The 16225-nt window shown below is 43.7% G+C and overlaps 1 protein-coding gene across 1 annotated transcript in view; it reads right to left on the reverse strand.

Annotated features, from left to right (window-relative positions):
• The window catches only part of LOC104627116 (CMP-N-acetylneuraminate-beta-1,4-galactoside alpha-2,3-sialyltransferase-like), a 102775-nt gene that overhangs the window by 45178 nt on the left and 41372 nt on the right, over positions 1-16225 (reverse strand). Inside the window, exons 6-7 of the mRNA XM_010295223.1 lie at positions 13663-13726; positions 4267-4362 (exon numbers count right to left, since the gene is read on the reverse strand). Coding sequence (XP_010293525.1) covers positions 4267-4362; positions 13663-13726 — 160 coding nt within the window. The remainder of the gene's footprint in view (positions 1-4266; positions 4363-13662; positions 13727-16225) is intronic.

Below are 16225 nucleotides of genomic sequence, written 5' to 3' on the forward strand. Positions count from 1 at the left end.
CAGTTTAATTAGAAGCTATTGAAGTGATTTCATTGAATATAATGCAGTCCATTTCTGCATACCCACTCTTGTGATGTAAACTGGTTTGGAAGCTCTGGTAAAGGAAACCGAAAAATATTTTCCTTGCAAATTTAGTTACAAACTAAGCATTATTATTTTAACATCCCACTGCTCCTGGGATATCTTACTTGGATCCTGCAAGACTGTGCTGAAATAGAGGATGCAGCTCCACGGCAGTTGAAGTGAACTGAAATGGGTCTCACGCTCCAACCCCAGTCCAGAGCTTACACTGCTCATCTTACCTGCAGTGAGATTGTTTGGGGAACTAAGCCAGCTAATAATTTTCAAAAAAAAACCAAAGGAACAATCTCCACCTGGTTTAATTGCCCAAACTGGCCCATCCAGAAGGCGAGCTGCCCTGCAATGCCAGCGCAAAGGAAGAAGTTGGGCTGTTCAGCTGAGGTAAGGCTCAGCAGCACTGCAGTGTCACTGGCTTGGAGGAATTTCTGCTGTGGAAGTGCATCTCACTGAAAACACCCAAGCAGACACACAAGCTTTGCTGTTGGGCACACTGGTTTCTAAGGGAATGCTATGTGTTTAACTGTGCTTTTGTTAAAACATCCCTCAGGGACAAAGTTTTTTCCCCTTCAAAAAAAAAAAACTTCTCTGGCTTTAACAGCAATGATGTCTTTCATAACGTTGAAGATATTCGGAACTTCTGTTCAAAACTAGAAACCCAAAGCTGAGGAAATTTCAAGTAACTTGGAATACCAGTCTTGCTGATATCAAACAGCAGCCCCTGATAGAATAGCATGGCCTGCTTGAATTATTGCAGCCTTCTTGACTTGGGGTAGTTCAATATACTGGAAAGTGCTTATGGACTGCAAATTTTGCCATGTAGGAATGTTAATGAGGATCTGGATTTGTCTTTTTCAGCCCGGGTAAGCATGTTAGGTGGGAAACCTTTTAGTAGAAGAAAATCCCTGTATACAATCTGAAATCCTATTCAGAATTAAGGAGAATAAATTCCTATGTATTTTTAGTAAAAATATCTACTTTATCATTAGGAATAAAATATTAAAGGGAAAACAACTTAAGAATCAGCACCACCACAATTTATACAGGAGATGAAGCCTTTTCTCATGGTTTTATAAACCCTCAATTTATACCCTGACTTTGAGTTATCTAGACCTGACTGCCTGCAAAACCAGTGCTCCCAGCCAGCCTTATCCCTTGCTTTTTCCTCTGTTGCCGATGGCACGTTCACACATCACTCACTCTTGCTATGGGCATTATTTAAACTTCAAGGCACTGTCTCTCTTTGGGGTAGATGATGCTGCATAATGTAAAAGCATGTGGCTCTAAAGGTAACAGAGACAAATACAAGAAAGTACTATGTAAAGAAAGCTAGTTGCACGTATTTTCATCTCTTCTCTTGATGTTGAGGGGAAGCCTGCAGTCTTTTCAAATGTCAACGTGTAGCTCTTTGGCAGGGTCTTCCCCTCCCCAGCTGCTGCATTTGCTGTTTACCTTGTTAAAGCTCCCAGAACTTGGGACCCCTACTTTGTACCTAGACAGGAAACAAAACAAACCATTTCCCCAAGAGAAATGAAGGCAGGTCTCCAGCAAAGGGCCAGTGTGTGAGCTGCTGACGGAGTCATAGTGACGGGGTCTGGCTAAGCCAGCACTGTCCGACCCACGGTCAGCGCGGGCAATGGAGCAGGAAAAGTTCTGGCGGCCACAGCCTGCATTCACAAAGGTGCATACTACACAGCTTGAACCCCTTCTCGGGCAGGACACATGCTGGTGGTTATAAACACAGCTAAATCTTACAAAGCCTCAGTTAGGATGCCAGGCCTCCTCGTACTGCCCATGGACAGACAGTTTTCTCCATAAATAGTTTCGGAGTGTTTTTCTGTCTGTGTCTGCTGACAACATAGAGACGCTAACCCCTAAGCGTGGCACCACGAAGACCCTCTCAAATATCATTAGCGTATCATCATCAGGTGAATCCCTCTCTCATTCTAACCAGGAACTTCTGATACACACTTGATTTTCCCCTGTCTGCAATCTATTCTATCCTTAGAATAGATTCAGAGCATTTCAGAGCGCTGATGACTGACTGACTGCTGCAAGAAGCTCCTGCCAGGTATACAGTCTGCACTGAAATCTGAAAATATCCCGTTAAAGAAAAACAGTAACTACCTCACTCCAAGCTGTTTTAGAACTGTCAAAGCTGATCTGACTTTCTTCACTACAAGATCAAAATTTCTTGCTGCAATTAGCAATCCTCACATGGTAACACGAGGCATCAAAAAACTCCACATACTGCTGGATCACTCCCTTTGTCCACAAACGTACCACATTTTTCCCCTTAAAATACACCTCCTAGGTCCCAAATCTGATCCTTCGAAGGAGTTCTGCAACCCATGAAAAAGGATGCTGTAACACAAAGGACTTCCCCAGCTCCCACAGGAGTAAAGGAAGCAGTTGGATAAGTTTAAGAAGTCTGCTCTCACCTCCTCAGTCCCACATCCAAGCACCTGGCTTCATTTAACCTTTACAGTTGACTTTTCTCTCCTTTATTCATCCCACAAACAGCACAGGTGCTTAGCTGCCCTCTTATCCTCTCAGCTTGCAAACTGACTTAGATTTACTGATGTGGAGAGAAATTTTTCATTTGGAAATTAAATAGTGGACTTTCTGATGTAAATCTTAGTGGGTGGCTTAGTCCAGGTGGATTGAAACTGTTCTCTTGCTACTTTTTGAACAGTTTGAGCCCAAGAAAAGCCTATAACTTAATTTTAATTCAGCTCAAATAACTGCAAGTCACCAGACTATGATGAGTAGTAAGAGCTCTTTGCTAACAACTGGTAGTGGGATGAACTAGGAGAAGGGCTGTAAAAGTTTCATCTTGTTCTGAACAGTCATTCCTGTGTCCAGGGCACTGCCAGGGAAGCAGGGAACCGTTCACAGGAACAAAGGACTGAAAGGGATCTTCTTGGTCTTTTTGTCCAGAGTTAGAGGGTATTTATTACCCTGTGTATGTCCTATTCTTTCTTGGTGTGCCCATTACTAGCACACGGGAGAGAAATGAGACCATGCTAAATGATACTTTCGCTGTGCCTTAAATTCTTTTACTAATCCCTTTCTTTCTTCCACCTTCAGAAGAATTTGCTATTTGCCACCACATCTCATGGTTCACTAAAGTTCAGAAAAGATGATATCAGCTACGTTCCCTTTCATATTAAATCAGTTATCTTACTAAGGAAAAAAAATACCAACTTAAGACTACATTAAGCCAGTTTTTATAAACTTACACTGTGGTTTATCCCACTTTTCCTATTTACCTTTGTAGTATTTTGTTACTTGTGATTCAGAACCTGCTAAAAAGCTCTGCATTTTTTCAAGTCAGACTAATGGGTCTGTAGCTCCCTAGAGCATGTCCCCCCTCCCTCCTACACACACACTCTTCTCTCACTCTCCATTAGTACAGGTATATGTTTGTTAATCTCCAGTCACCCAGAACACCTCCCTGGCTTGACAGATTTATTACTAAGAGTTATGACTAGACCTGTGATTTCACATATCAGCACGTTTTTCAAGCATTCTGAGATGGCGATGATCCAGGTCCTCAGCGAAAGCAAGAAGCCCTAACTTTGACTGTGGTTGTTTCCACTCCTATGCCACTCTGCTTCTGCTCCCTTATTCACCATCATCATCCGCAGTGAAACAGAAGCAAAGTATTCACAGCTTCTAGCATGCCCCTCACCCACGGAGATTAACTGCTTCCTAAGACCCAGTGCTGCATCGTTCTTAGTTCTTCCCATCTTAACTGTGAAGTGTGGGTTCTGGGGAATGCTACCCATGTATGACCAATACTACTTCCCTGAGCTACCTACAGGCTGCATCTGGGAGCAGATCTAATGGTACGTTTTACTGCTTCACCACCTAAGGGCATCACAAAAGAAGCAGCTTTTAGAAGGGAGCTATGAAGAGAAGGTTCAAGTGGGATCATAAGAGAGAGCACATTCCAAAACAGCTGTGAAAAATGGAACACTTGAGGAGTGCCTTTACCCTTTGATGTGATCACCATTTCTAACAAACATTTGTATGCTCTTGCGTTTTTTTCCCCCTCCATATTGGTTAATGCTTCCCTACAAATGGATGTTGTCACTAGTGTAGGTTTACCCTTTGCCTACATAACATGTGAACTGATACAGAAACCGAATGTGTGACAAGAAAACTGTGATGCCAAAGACTCACCTGACAACAACGTCATAGTCATCTATTTTTAACCCCAACGACTTATTTGCAAGTACTCCACCATTTCCCACAATAATACATCGCCGGCAGCTGAGACTGTGGAAGAAACAGAAGAGGGGTGATTTTTGTAACGTAACTTCAAACACACTAAGCTGCACATATTTAGTTTGCACCTATCTCAGCACTACAGGAAACCCTTTGGAATATTAAGAATTAAGGGGAGGACAGAGATACGCTTGATCCCCAACTCACCCCATCATGCCCAGGTATTACACATGATAAACTGCTTTCAACACCTCACACCATGTGTGTCCTAATGAGATGAGCTGTCGGGGCAAGCAGCTCCTCTTCCCCTACACCCCTGGTATGATGGGCTTGAATCAAACCCATCTGTTTACTTAAACCTTCTCATTATTCATTTAGCAGTGAAATAACAATAAACCAAAGGCTTAGTGAGGAAGTCCTCTCTCCAAGCAATTTTCTGAGTGCAAGCAGATCTTGCCAGGTTATCTGGGGTGCGCTCACCTTGCTGAGTGCGAAATTGCTGCAGTTATCAGTAGACTTCAAGAGAGGGGAAAAACACTAAATGGATAGAAAAAGGACTCCACCCCCACTCCTGTCCAGTAGGAAACATATATGGAGACACGATGGGTGAGGAAGGGGAAGGAAATAACCTTAATTAACAAAGAAACAGGAAAGAGAAGGAAGAGAATGGTTTCTTGTGGAACCGTGAGTCACGAGAACTCTCTGCAACAGATGTTAAAAAGTGATTTCGTTTTGAAGACTGAGAGAGGACTTCTTTCCAGCCATCTAATCCCAAAAGCAGCTGGCTCTTCTGGCAGTGTGCCTCCATCTCTGGTAGTTCACTGAAAGAATACGTGTCTGCAGAGCCTTTTTCGGAAAGGGTCCAAGGCAATCAGTTGTTTGGAGCAGATCTCTGGGCTAGGCGGCCTTCCTAGTCCCAGGCACAGCCAACCGGTCTCTTCTAGGCTGTCCTTGCTGTGATCTGTCTGAAGAGCCAGTACAAGGAAAGCTCTGCTTATGTGGGCTTTGTCTTTGCAGAGTAGGGCTGGAGCGCATTTAAAGACTCAGCTAAATCACTGAGAGTTACCCCGCTGACAGAGCCATTAGCTGGAAATACGCACAGAATTAACAGCACCAAGAAATGCTCAGGAACTGCTTCCCCAGCCCAGATCAATTGCGCCGCAGATCCCGGCCTTTCCAAAAGAAAAATCCCCCTCAAGAAGATAGACATATTAGCCCAGTGCTTGTGTCCCTAAGGGACAAAGAACTGTGGATGCTTGTGATAATCAAAACAGGCAATACAGAAAGAGCTTTATAGACAATGGCACAGAAAACAAATACCGTTCTGGTGACAAGGAGAAAGTAGAGGCAAGACCTGGTTCAGGCAGTATATTGTGACAAGGAGGGAAGGGGTCAGCCCCAAATACCCCAAACCCAGTGACAAAGACGGTAACAAGCTTTGTCAAAACCTTAAGGAAAAGGTGCTGCAGGAGGAAAAAAGAAAGACATAGTTCAATTCTGGCCATGAGAAGTTTCAGATGAAAATACCCTCTTTTGATGATTATGACAAGAAAGTTTGTCTGTTTGCCTCCTAAACAACAGACTGACAGGTGAAATCCTGTAATTTCTCTACTCAATTGACTTCGAGCCATGACTTTTCTTATTTCTTGAAGAATACCATGCTGAAATCCAAAGGCTACAAGTTATAGACACTCTTCTCTATCCCTTTCCCACTTACTGTTCGGACATTAGCTCTTACCAGTTTTGAGTAGTTGTGTTGGTTTCAGCCTCAAAACCACTTAATCACATTCTTCCCTTTTCTGCTAAATTAAAGCACCATCTACTGTCAGCAGTCCCTTCCACATCTGCATGTGATCCACTTACTGACAAACCAGTGTGTGTAAACATCTGCCTCTAGGTGGATAACCAGTCACGGGTCAGACTGGTGAGCATAAGCCACTACACATGAGATAAAAGAACCAGTTCCACCAGCCAAAGCTGTTCCAGCAGCCTCTCTTCATGGCCCTGTTCCCACACAGTACTTGTAGACTGATCAAAGCTTGTACTTAATTTTCTCTTGCCCATAGAAACCAGAGCGAGCTCATCACATCTCTTACTGTATGGCAGCTCTCCTAGATGTTGAGTCATATTTGCAGTACTTCTCTGAACCATTGTCAACTTCTCCCCAAACCTCTGAAGCACTGACTCTGGAAGACCAGCATGCGGAGCTAACGCTGCTCAAAGCAGGGTCCCTTTTACACAGAGATTGTATGTACACCATTCCAATGCTCTTGTGATAATCACTGGTTTGCAGAACATAACCCTCATCTTGTAAGCAAGATCTGTTGTCACCTCTGAGATGCCTGACTTTTGATTTGGCTCCAGTAAAGAATGCTCAGAAAAGGGCCCTATGAAAAGGTCTAGACTGACCCAGTGCTCCTGCTCTTCCCCAGTCTTTGGCTCCAGCAAATTTTTCCTAGTATAATTTTACATTTCCTACAGATCAGTGTTAACCACTGTGAACACCTGCCAGCAGGATTACACTAGAAGTGTTACTAAGGATTAATTCTCAACCATGACAGTAACCTTTTAAAGCTGTGTGACATATCCCATCCCTAAAAGGATATGTCTACAATGGAGATGTGCAGAAGCAGAATATAACGGACTGAGGCAAAGAACTAGTGTCTATCTTAAAAAGGTTACTTTTATCCATCAAGCTTCTAGTTCATTTAAAAGAAAAAAAAAAACAAACCATCTTCATCTACATGACAAGATTTCATTTCCACAAAATCCAAGATAACTGACACCAATTCTGGTGCCACTCTAGCTCTGTTCCAGATCTAACTTTCCAGGATAATTCCTGCAAAACCAAGCTAATCAACTTACAGCCACCATTTTGTCATCTCCCGTACTTCTCCAGGAAAGGCACAACATTTGCTATTCTATCCAACATCCCAAGAAGGGTTAAAAAGCAAACAGTAATAGCAAAGAGAACTATTTAATTCTTTAAACACTGTTCAGTGCTTACTGATATAAGAAGACATATAATTGTCATATAACTTCCTCACAGTTACTAATAAAAATACAGAAAGTATATCATCGTTGCTGTAAAATGGGACATCATTCTATCTTTACTCAAATAAATGAAACAAATACTTAACTGAATGGTTCTACCTTTACTCATCATAACTGATAGGTTAATCATCTCTGCCCAGCTTCATGTCCGAACCACTTTTGAACTCTGGTTGGTCTTGACATATTTAACTGGATCCTCTTTTTTTCCTGAAGTCCACAAATAATGGCTTTTCATTAGTATCTTTTTGACGCTAAGGTCTAATTTTTGATCTACTAACAACTTTTTCTTAAATTTCCTTCAAAAGTTCTCTGCCCACTCTCATTGCAAAGCTGCAAGTTTCTGTTGCACGCTCAGAAGGTGGTACTCAGGTGCCGATTGCTTTCTTCAGGTGCACATGATGAAGATATAGTGAGTCTTCTGCACATCAGGTGTGTACATCAAGTCTGAGCAGCCCAGACTATTTTGATTGAGAGAGGCAGAAAGGCGAGCTAGCTTGGTCTCACCAGCTTTGGCAGTTACACTGTGGGACAGTGAGAAGACTGCAGGGCCACCCTGGTGGCACTGTGAAAGGGAAGCATTCATCAGGAACATCAGGCACCTGACCTCACATCCCAACCAGAAGTTTGGACACTTGACACCAGAGTAGCTGGGTTCCTTCACAGCCAGTATTGACTGACAGTGGCCCATGGAGCATGGGAAACCTGCAAAGTCACTGCTGGCTCCAGGCAAGTTTCTGGCTGAAGAAACAGGCTGTGCAAGCAGCATCAGTTACAGCTCAATTGTTTCTCCACAAAGAGATGTGCAAATATCTTTTTGTTTGTTTACATAGTATGTCAAAGCTGTATTTCTTTTCCAGAAGAGCTCAAGGACTGAACACATCAGACACAACCCAGGTTCATTTGCTACCAGGGTGGTATGAAGGAGGGTCATGGACTTTCCACACCAGAAAGACTTTCCCTAAAGCCCTAAGCTGGGAGCTGCAGCCAGATGTACAGCCTCTGACACAGATGCTGAGAGGATGAGTGTCTCTACACCAAAACCAGGATTCACAGATTTTCTTGAACAATATAGCACTGTAAACACATGTATGCGTTGTAGCAATTGCTACCTCCACTTCCTCTCTTATCAAAGCGCTTTAGGGATTTGTCAGGGGAGAAAAACCACAAAGCCTTCCTTTACGCAACTTTGGAACTAAAGGCTTTGAGGAAAGTTATAAGAGAATAATTAAAAATCACATCTTTAGGGTAACTGGTGCTTAGGGAGGTTTAACATATTCTGGTTTGATCTGGCTGCCGCTACTTAAACTAGTGCTATCAGCCTGAGCCAGAAGGACACACACATCTCTCCTCCTGCTCTATCAAGTTACTTCCTCACTTGTTAGTTATATACTACATTTATAACATTTATAAGGACTCCTCTTGGTTATAAACTCACTCTCAGTTTTTCTTCATTTCTACCTGGAGGCAATATAAAAGGGTCAGGCAGGCTTTTGTATTTATACCTTTTCATCAGAAATTCACAGGCCATCACTGCAGAGATTTAACCCGAAAATCCACTGAAGTCCAGTCAGCAGAAGAGCCATGGAACTAGAAACCAAGCCCTGATCAATTTGCAGAATGAGGGGCAGGTCACCAGAGGAGCCACTAAAACAAGCAGTAAAAATGCTGGGGATGTTGGGCCTGGAAAAGCCAATAGAGGGCAAGAGAACTCTGAAGTGTCAAAGACACGGCCAACCAACATCTGCGTTAGGGAGAAAGACATGGCAACACTGAAGGAAGAGGACAGTAATTCTAAAGTCCCCTGGATCTCCAGCCTTCTCCAGAAAAGCTCAGAGCTAAGTTGCAACTACCCTCACAAACACAACTGCAGGTTTACCTACCTCCTGCCCTGGAGCAGAAGCAGGTTACTATAACCGTTGAACTTTGTATTCAACACAAAGGTGCCATAATAAGGAGTCATGAAAAAAACTAAGAAAGCACAGCATCACTTACACTATGTTACAGGCATGAACCATAGCATCGTCCACATGGCCTCCAGCTGCTGCTAGTTATTAACACAACTCTACTCACAATGGAGGGATTAGCTGGAGTGAGTTGGCAGAGCTGCTTGGAATGATGAAAGGTGTATGCATACCCGGAAGGATCGAGTTTGCCTCATTTCAGCAGCATGTCAATACATTGAAAGGTGCATCAGGATGCCCTTTTGGCACAGGGATAATCAAACAAACAAGTTCACTTCCAGGGCTTATGGGAGCCAAGGGAAGGTAACATCTCCAGGGACAGCTTTGTGAGGGAGGACAGAAAAGTAGAAACTTGGGTGGGGACAAGACCAAAGGTTTGGTGTAGTTCCCCCACCATACAAATCTAATCCCCTCTTTCCTTCCTATGCTCTCACGCACTGCTCTGATCTCACCTCCCCTGCCTGTTCCACCCTTCACCTGGGAAAGCTGCATTCAGCGTGTGGTTACATGAACACTTGCTTCAATAGGCTCAGCAGCACTCACCCTCCCCACCCATCCCCAAGCACTCTGCCCCTTGTCCTGCCATTGCAGCGCTGTGTCAATGCAATTCTTCAGTGGGAGAGGACTTCTGTAAGTGAGGTCACTAGAATGACCTGGGTTAAGAGGAAAAAAAAAAAACTTATGAACTGCAATCATTTCAGTGACCCACTTTAAAGTTCCTCTTCAAATAGCAACAGCACAAGAAGAAGGTAGAGAGCTACAGCCCAAGAGCAGGCACCAGCAGCAAAGACAGCTTCTTAAACTTAAATGTTGGGTAACTCCATCCTAAAGAGCAGGTGAACCTGGAGCTTTTCCCCTGCTGCTGGAATCAGCCTACTAGACTTCAGAAAGGATACAAGTGGAAGGGTTCACAAGATTTCCTAGTCTGACCCCTTATACATTACAGACTCTAGCTGCATCTCTTACCTAACTCTTTCACAATAAGGCATTTTTTCAGCCCTTGAGTCAGGCCCTCTCCAGTTGCTACAAGGAGGTGAGCAAAGGCGGAGGGTCTGGACTTTCTTCCTGACCAGTGAGCCATAAGGGAGGGAGCAGAACCTCAGGGCCCTTCTCCCAGCACACTGGAGCTGCCACAGAGAGGACTCTGGAGCTTGAGAAAAGATGAGAAAGTATCTAACCTTCCCTCGTGAGTCTGCTCCATCAGCTCTTCTGGAATCCAAAATGGCAGATACCCATTGCTGCCAGCACTGTAATTCATTGACGATCATGGCTGAAGAACATTTCTGGAGGCATACCCAAGTCTTCGTCTATGCCCTACTCACCAAGCCAGTTTCCAAGAGCAGCACTGTGGTAGCCTTAACACCTCCCACAATACGCAAGCTCTCTCTCTTAATAACCCCTCTGTGGCAACTCCATCCACCTCCTGCTTTAGGCTCTCACTTTGCAGTTTGCTATCCCAAGACTTTCTTGTCTTCCTCCAACATCAGCTTCAGTTTTTATCTTTCCTAAGACCTGCTCACTTGGAAGGGCTCTGGGAGGTATTTGACTGAGGCATACGGACTACACAACTAACATCCACAGCCTTGCATTTATCACAAAAATTCCCAAGAGAACAGTACTTCCCCAAGATACCTGTGTGTTTACAAGCATATGCACCACCAAATCTTGTCACTGCAATATTACAGAAATACATTTCTAGCTTGCTCCTTGGGTCTTGTTCATATTTGATACCTCAGGGACTTTGCATACGTTCCATGAAGGCTTGAGTATTAGGTCTTTCTTGTCTCTGCACCAAGACCATTATAAAGAATGTAAAATCAAAGTTAGCAGCTCATGCTAGAGTGGTTATGTTTCACAACCTCCTGCGAAATTACTTTTAAAAAACCCAAAACATTCCACTCCTCAGAAAACAGGTTAGCGGCAAGGGTCACAATTACATTAACCCTCACTGCAAGAATCTTCCACCTGCCCTCTGTCATTAACACTAATTTCCCATGAGCAACCTTCTGAAAGAGTCTGTATGTGGATTTTTCAACAGATTAAAATCTTAACTCTCCAACCAGAGCTGAGATAAACCCCACATGGGTGAGACTCAATTGTGTGCAAAATCTCTAAGAAGGTCATTTGTAAAATTATTTTGCCTTCTAGACATCATTTCTCAAATTAATCCAAACTCTGAAGGCTAACCGTATCTGGCATTGCTGTGAGGCAAGGCAAACTTTAAAGCAACCTAGATTAGCACACAGACTGCAAAAAACTAATAATAAACTTTCACACAGAGAGTAACGCCCAACTCTAACTATAGCGAGCAAGCTCTACAATCAATGTGAGAGATGCAGAGAAGTACAGAAGGGCTGTAAAAGCTCATGAACTTTGTCATGGAAAAGTGGGCAGAAAGGAAGGTGGGCCAGGAAATAAAACCAATGTGTTTAGAAAGCAGGAACTATGTTGTTAGCCTGCGTTCAAGGAAGAAATAGTACCAAAACTTTGAAAAGAGATCATGTGCCAGTAAAAAACATCTAGCAGCTTCTGAAAGAAACTAGCTCTGATCTGGGAGGTGACCAAAAACCAAAACTCCAGGGCAAAGGGAAGAAATGACAGAAAAGCAAAGATAGGAAAAACGAAAGGACTACCACTGCGAACCTGTATTGGGTTTGCATGGCAAGGTTTTGGTAGTGGGAAGGCTACAGGGGTGGCTTCTGTGAGAAGTTGCTAGAAAGTTCCCCTGTGTCCGACAGAGCCAATGCCAGACGGCTCCAAGACAGACCTGCCGCCGGCCAAGGCCGAGCCCATCGGCGATGGTGGCAGTGCCTCTGGGATAACAGAGTTAAGACGGGGAAGACAACTGCTGTGGAACAGCAGCTGGAGAGAGGAGTGAGAATATGTGAGAGGAACAGCTCTGCAGCCAGCCAGGCCAGGGAAGGAGGAGAGGCAGGAGGTGCTCCAGGTGCCGGAGCAGAGGTTCCCCGGCAGCCCGTGGGGAAGCCCACGGTGAGGCTGGCTGTGCCCCTGCAGCCCATGGAGCTCCACAGGGGGAGCAGATCTCTACCTGCAGCCTGGGGAGGACCCCACGCCGGAGCAGGAGGGTGCCTGAAGGAGTCTGTGACCCCGTTGGAGGCCTGTGCTGGAGCAGGTTCCTGGCAGGACATGAGACTCTGTGGGGGACCCAGGCTGGAGCAGTCTGTTCCTGAAGGATGGCACCCAGTGGAAGGGACCCAGCCTGGGGTTTCCCCCCAGTTTCTGAAGAACTAAAGCCCATGGAGAAGTTGGTGGAGGACCGTCTCCCATGGGAGGGACCCCACACTGGAGCTGAGGAAGAGTGCGAGGAGTCCTCCCTCTGAGGAGGAAGGAGCGGCAGAGACAATGTGGGACAAACTGACCGCAGCCCCCATTCCCTGTCCCCCTGCACTGTTGGTGGGGAGGAGGGAGAGAACTCGGGAGTAAAGTTAAACCCAGCAAGAAGAGAGGGAGAAGGGGAAGGTGTTTTTAAGATTTGGTTTTATTTCTCATTATTCTACTCTGATTTGATGGGTAATAAATTAAACTAATTTAATTAGTTAATTTAATTACATTTAAAAATTAAACTCCCCAAGTCAAGTCTGTTTTGCCCATGACAGTAACTGGTGAGTCCTGATCTCGACCCACGAGCCTTTCAACAAATTCTCTCTCCCCAGTCCAGCTGAGGAGGAGAGTGATAGAGCAGCTTTGGGGGGCACCTCGCGTCCAGCCAGGGTCAACCCACCACAGAAGCTGATTGTAAACATGCCAGCGAGTTTCAGAAGCAACCTCTACAATAGGACTGAAGAATCAAAGGTGCTTCTTCTAAAGGCATCAATTCAAATACCACAGGACCCAGGAGACTGCCATCGCATCCTGGCACAGGCTTGGCCAACATCATCACACATTCTTGCTTTAAGAGTGAGGTATTAGTGAAACACTGTTAAAACAAGCCAGTCCCTTCTTTCCCTCTAAGAGTTTCTTGTAATCCTGTTGCTTTGCCAGAAAGGCTGAAAAAGAATAATGTATTTATTGAAAATCTGCTATTTACTTATTTGAAAAAGGGGCAAGAAAGTGTCTTGTGACACCATATGAAACAAAAGATTAGGAAATAGTCAAAAGGTAAACGCTTTTTCCCAATCATGCTTGACTTAACAGAGGTCTCCAGAGTTTACTGATTTACTGGAAAGAGGACTCAATTTCCAGCTTCTGACCTACCTCCAAAGCACAGACAAATTTATTGGCAATTATTTCTGGCAAAAATATCTAGCAAGATTTATCTAGAACATGTGGAAAACAATCACTTCTACTCCTTCTACTCTAAAAGGTCTTATCTTACCTGTCAAGAGCTGGAGTTAGACGGTAATCTTTGGTTGCTGACAGGATGGCTTTGATCAGATTATCTGGGGAGAAAGGAAGCAGACATTAGGAACAAGTCCTCACTTCTAATGGAAATGAAAAACAAAGTGATGTAAAGCATCTGAAGCAGTTACTTGGAGAAACTGAAATAAAGTTCACATTAGGAATAAACACTCTATCTTGCATATTCCTACCTTCTCCGGACAATTATATTCACACACTGGCTGTAAAGACATGTTATATGTTAAATTCTGATGCAGTGTATAAATGCCGTGCACAGAGAGAGTGACAGGGAACAAACACAGTACAGTTTAAGGCAGTGGTTTCTTACCCACTTCCCTGAAACTGCAGTTTCACAAACGCTTCAGACATGAAAAAGCTGGTATCACTGTCAGTGCTTGCTTTCAGAGTAGCTTTTATGCAGCTGAGCAGTGAACTGGATGCAGGAACAGAACCAGGTTAAAAATGATGCTTTTTTATTTTCCTGGGTTACTTTTAGTTTAGGTTCTCCTCAGTCTGGCTTTCTTCATGGCAGAATCCAATGAAACCATCATAATCGCTCAAAGAAATGCCCACGGAACCACAACCTACACTGATACCCAGTGAACACTGTAGCAATCTGATGGCTTAAGTTATGCAAGCATGGAAACACACACAAATTAAATGTATTAGACTGCAGAAGCACAATGATTACACATAAATAATTCTATTGACTATGGAAATTTTTGAGTCTGCTTCCTTCTAGATTTTGTCCTTTGTCCCTAATTCTTCCACCTCTCTCCCCCATAAAGGTCCAAACTCCTTTACCATGACCCATCCAGGGCCAAGAAGCAGCAATGCTTTGGCTAGTTTGGATTTACAAACACACCAGTAACAATGGCTTGTACTGGGTCCGACAAAAAGTCCATCTGTCTCCAAATCCTGACTCTAACTGTAGCCATAACCAGACGCCTAAGAGGAGCATAAGAACAAAGCAAACATGTAATATTTCCCTGAAATTCTCTTCCACCATTTAATTATTTTCAAATCAGGGATTTCATGTGTTAGGTATAGCTTCTATGTATCTGGCAACCTTCAGTGATTTCTATTCCACGAGCTCAGAATCCTCCTGGATCCATGTGGACTTTCAACTGCTTCCCTTTCCTGATTTTGAAAATGGCTCGTCTGAGCTTCATTTATACTGGAAAAGATTGCGAGTGAACAATGAGTCCCCTTCCACTTTCCTCCGGAGATTGTAAATATCTATCATATCCGTCCCTTAAATGTATCAGTCAACTAGTTCAAAAGTTCTTAGGAAACAACCAGGTAAAAGGAATAAATAAGTCTCATTTCTTTACCAAAGATTAAAAATTACGCGGTAACATTAAGACTGACATCCAGTGATTGTTTTCAGTGAACTTAAATAGTTTTCCTGATAGACACTACTTATTGCCATCAGCACAGTTAGGGGAGTCCCTTTCAAATAAAGGGTTCTGTTCTTATATATTATATCCCTCTACAGAAACTATAGGATGAGGTTGTGGGACGAACACACAAGCTCGAGGCAGCCCATGTGCCAAGCAGCTTTGAACCTGACAACAAGCTGGTGAGACACAAAAGGCAGATGAACAAAGATGATAAACAGAAAACTCTGATGCTTACTTTTAGATTTGGAGAAGTTTTTGACATGGCATTACTGACAGCCCCTGCCAACCATTACAAGCTGGGAACTGTGATTACTTGCAGAAAACCATATTTTGTAGTGGAGTAAGGAAAGAGACAATTTGTAGGGTAAAAGCAACTTACTTTTAAAGAAAAACACTATTTTGTTAGCAGTTTTCTTCATCTGAAGGATTTCTTTTGACACCTTGGCAGCAGGCTCCCTCTCCAACAGGAATGCTATTTCCCCAAGTCTGCTGCAACAGCAGTAGGTTGTTGTGACCTCTAATGGCACCATGCCACAGTCCTCTCCTTGGCCTGTCTCATACATTGACTTTTACTGGACAGTGTATGTTACTGTGGTTGTTTTCCCACACTCTCAGAAAAGAGATCAAAGGATGGCATGTCAAGGGCTGCAACCTCCCATCTACCAAGCTTTTCTTATGCCAGGTTTGCTCTACCACCCACAAGTTAACACCCCGCACTACTTGGAGGCCATCCATTATACTATATTAAAAAGCACCTTAAAGGAATACAGTTGACTAATCACTCAAATAATTCTGTTTTTCTCATCTTGCCAGCTAATTAGTAATGCCTTCATAGTGAATGCTCATGAATGAAATATGACTACTTTAGGACTGGATATGGCAGCATTTGGGATGGGGCTGCTCCCCATTCCCATCATCCAGAAAGAAAACACAAACAAAACAAATGATATAGGACATTCAGTACAGACTATGAATGGCCAGATGGGAGATATCTCTTCAGCAACCCCCACAGTCCAACAACACATGGCACTCAAAAGGTTTGGAAGTTGCACAGATCAGTGTTATCCTTCAAAACTGCTAAATGAAGCTCAGTAAGAGACAAAGTACTTCACTGCCAGGTGCTGACCCATAGCAGGA

This window comes from Phaethon lepturus, unplaced genomic scaffold, assembly GCF_000687285.1.
Source record: "Phaethon lepturus isolate BGI_N335 unplaced genomic scaffold, ASM68728v1 scaffold11179, whole genome shotgun sequence".
NCBI lineage: Eukaryota > Metazoa > Chordata > Aves > Phaethontiformes > Phaethontidae > Phaethon > Phaethon lepturus.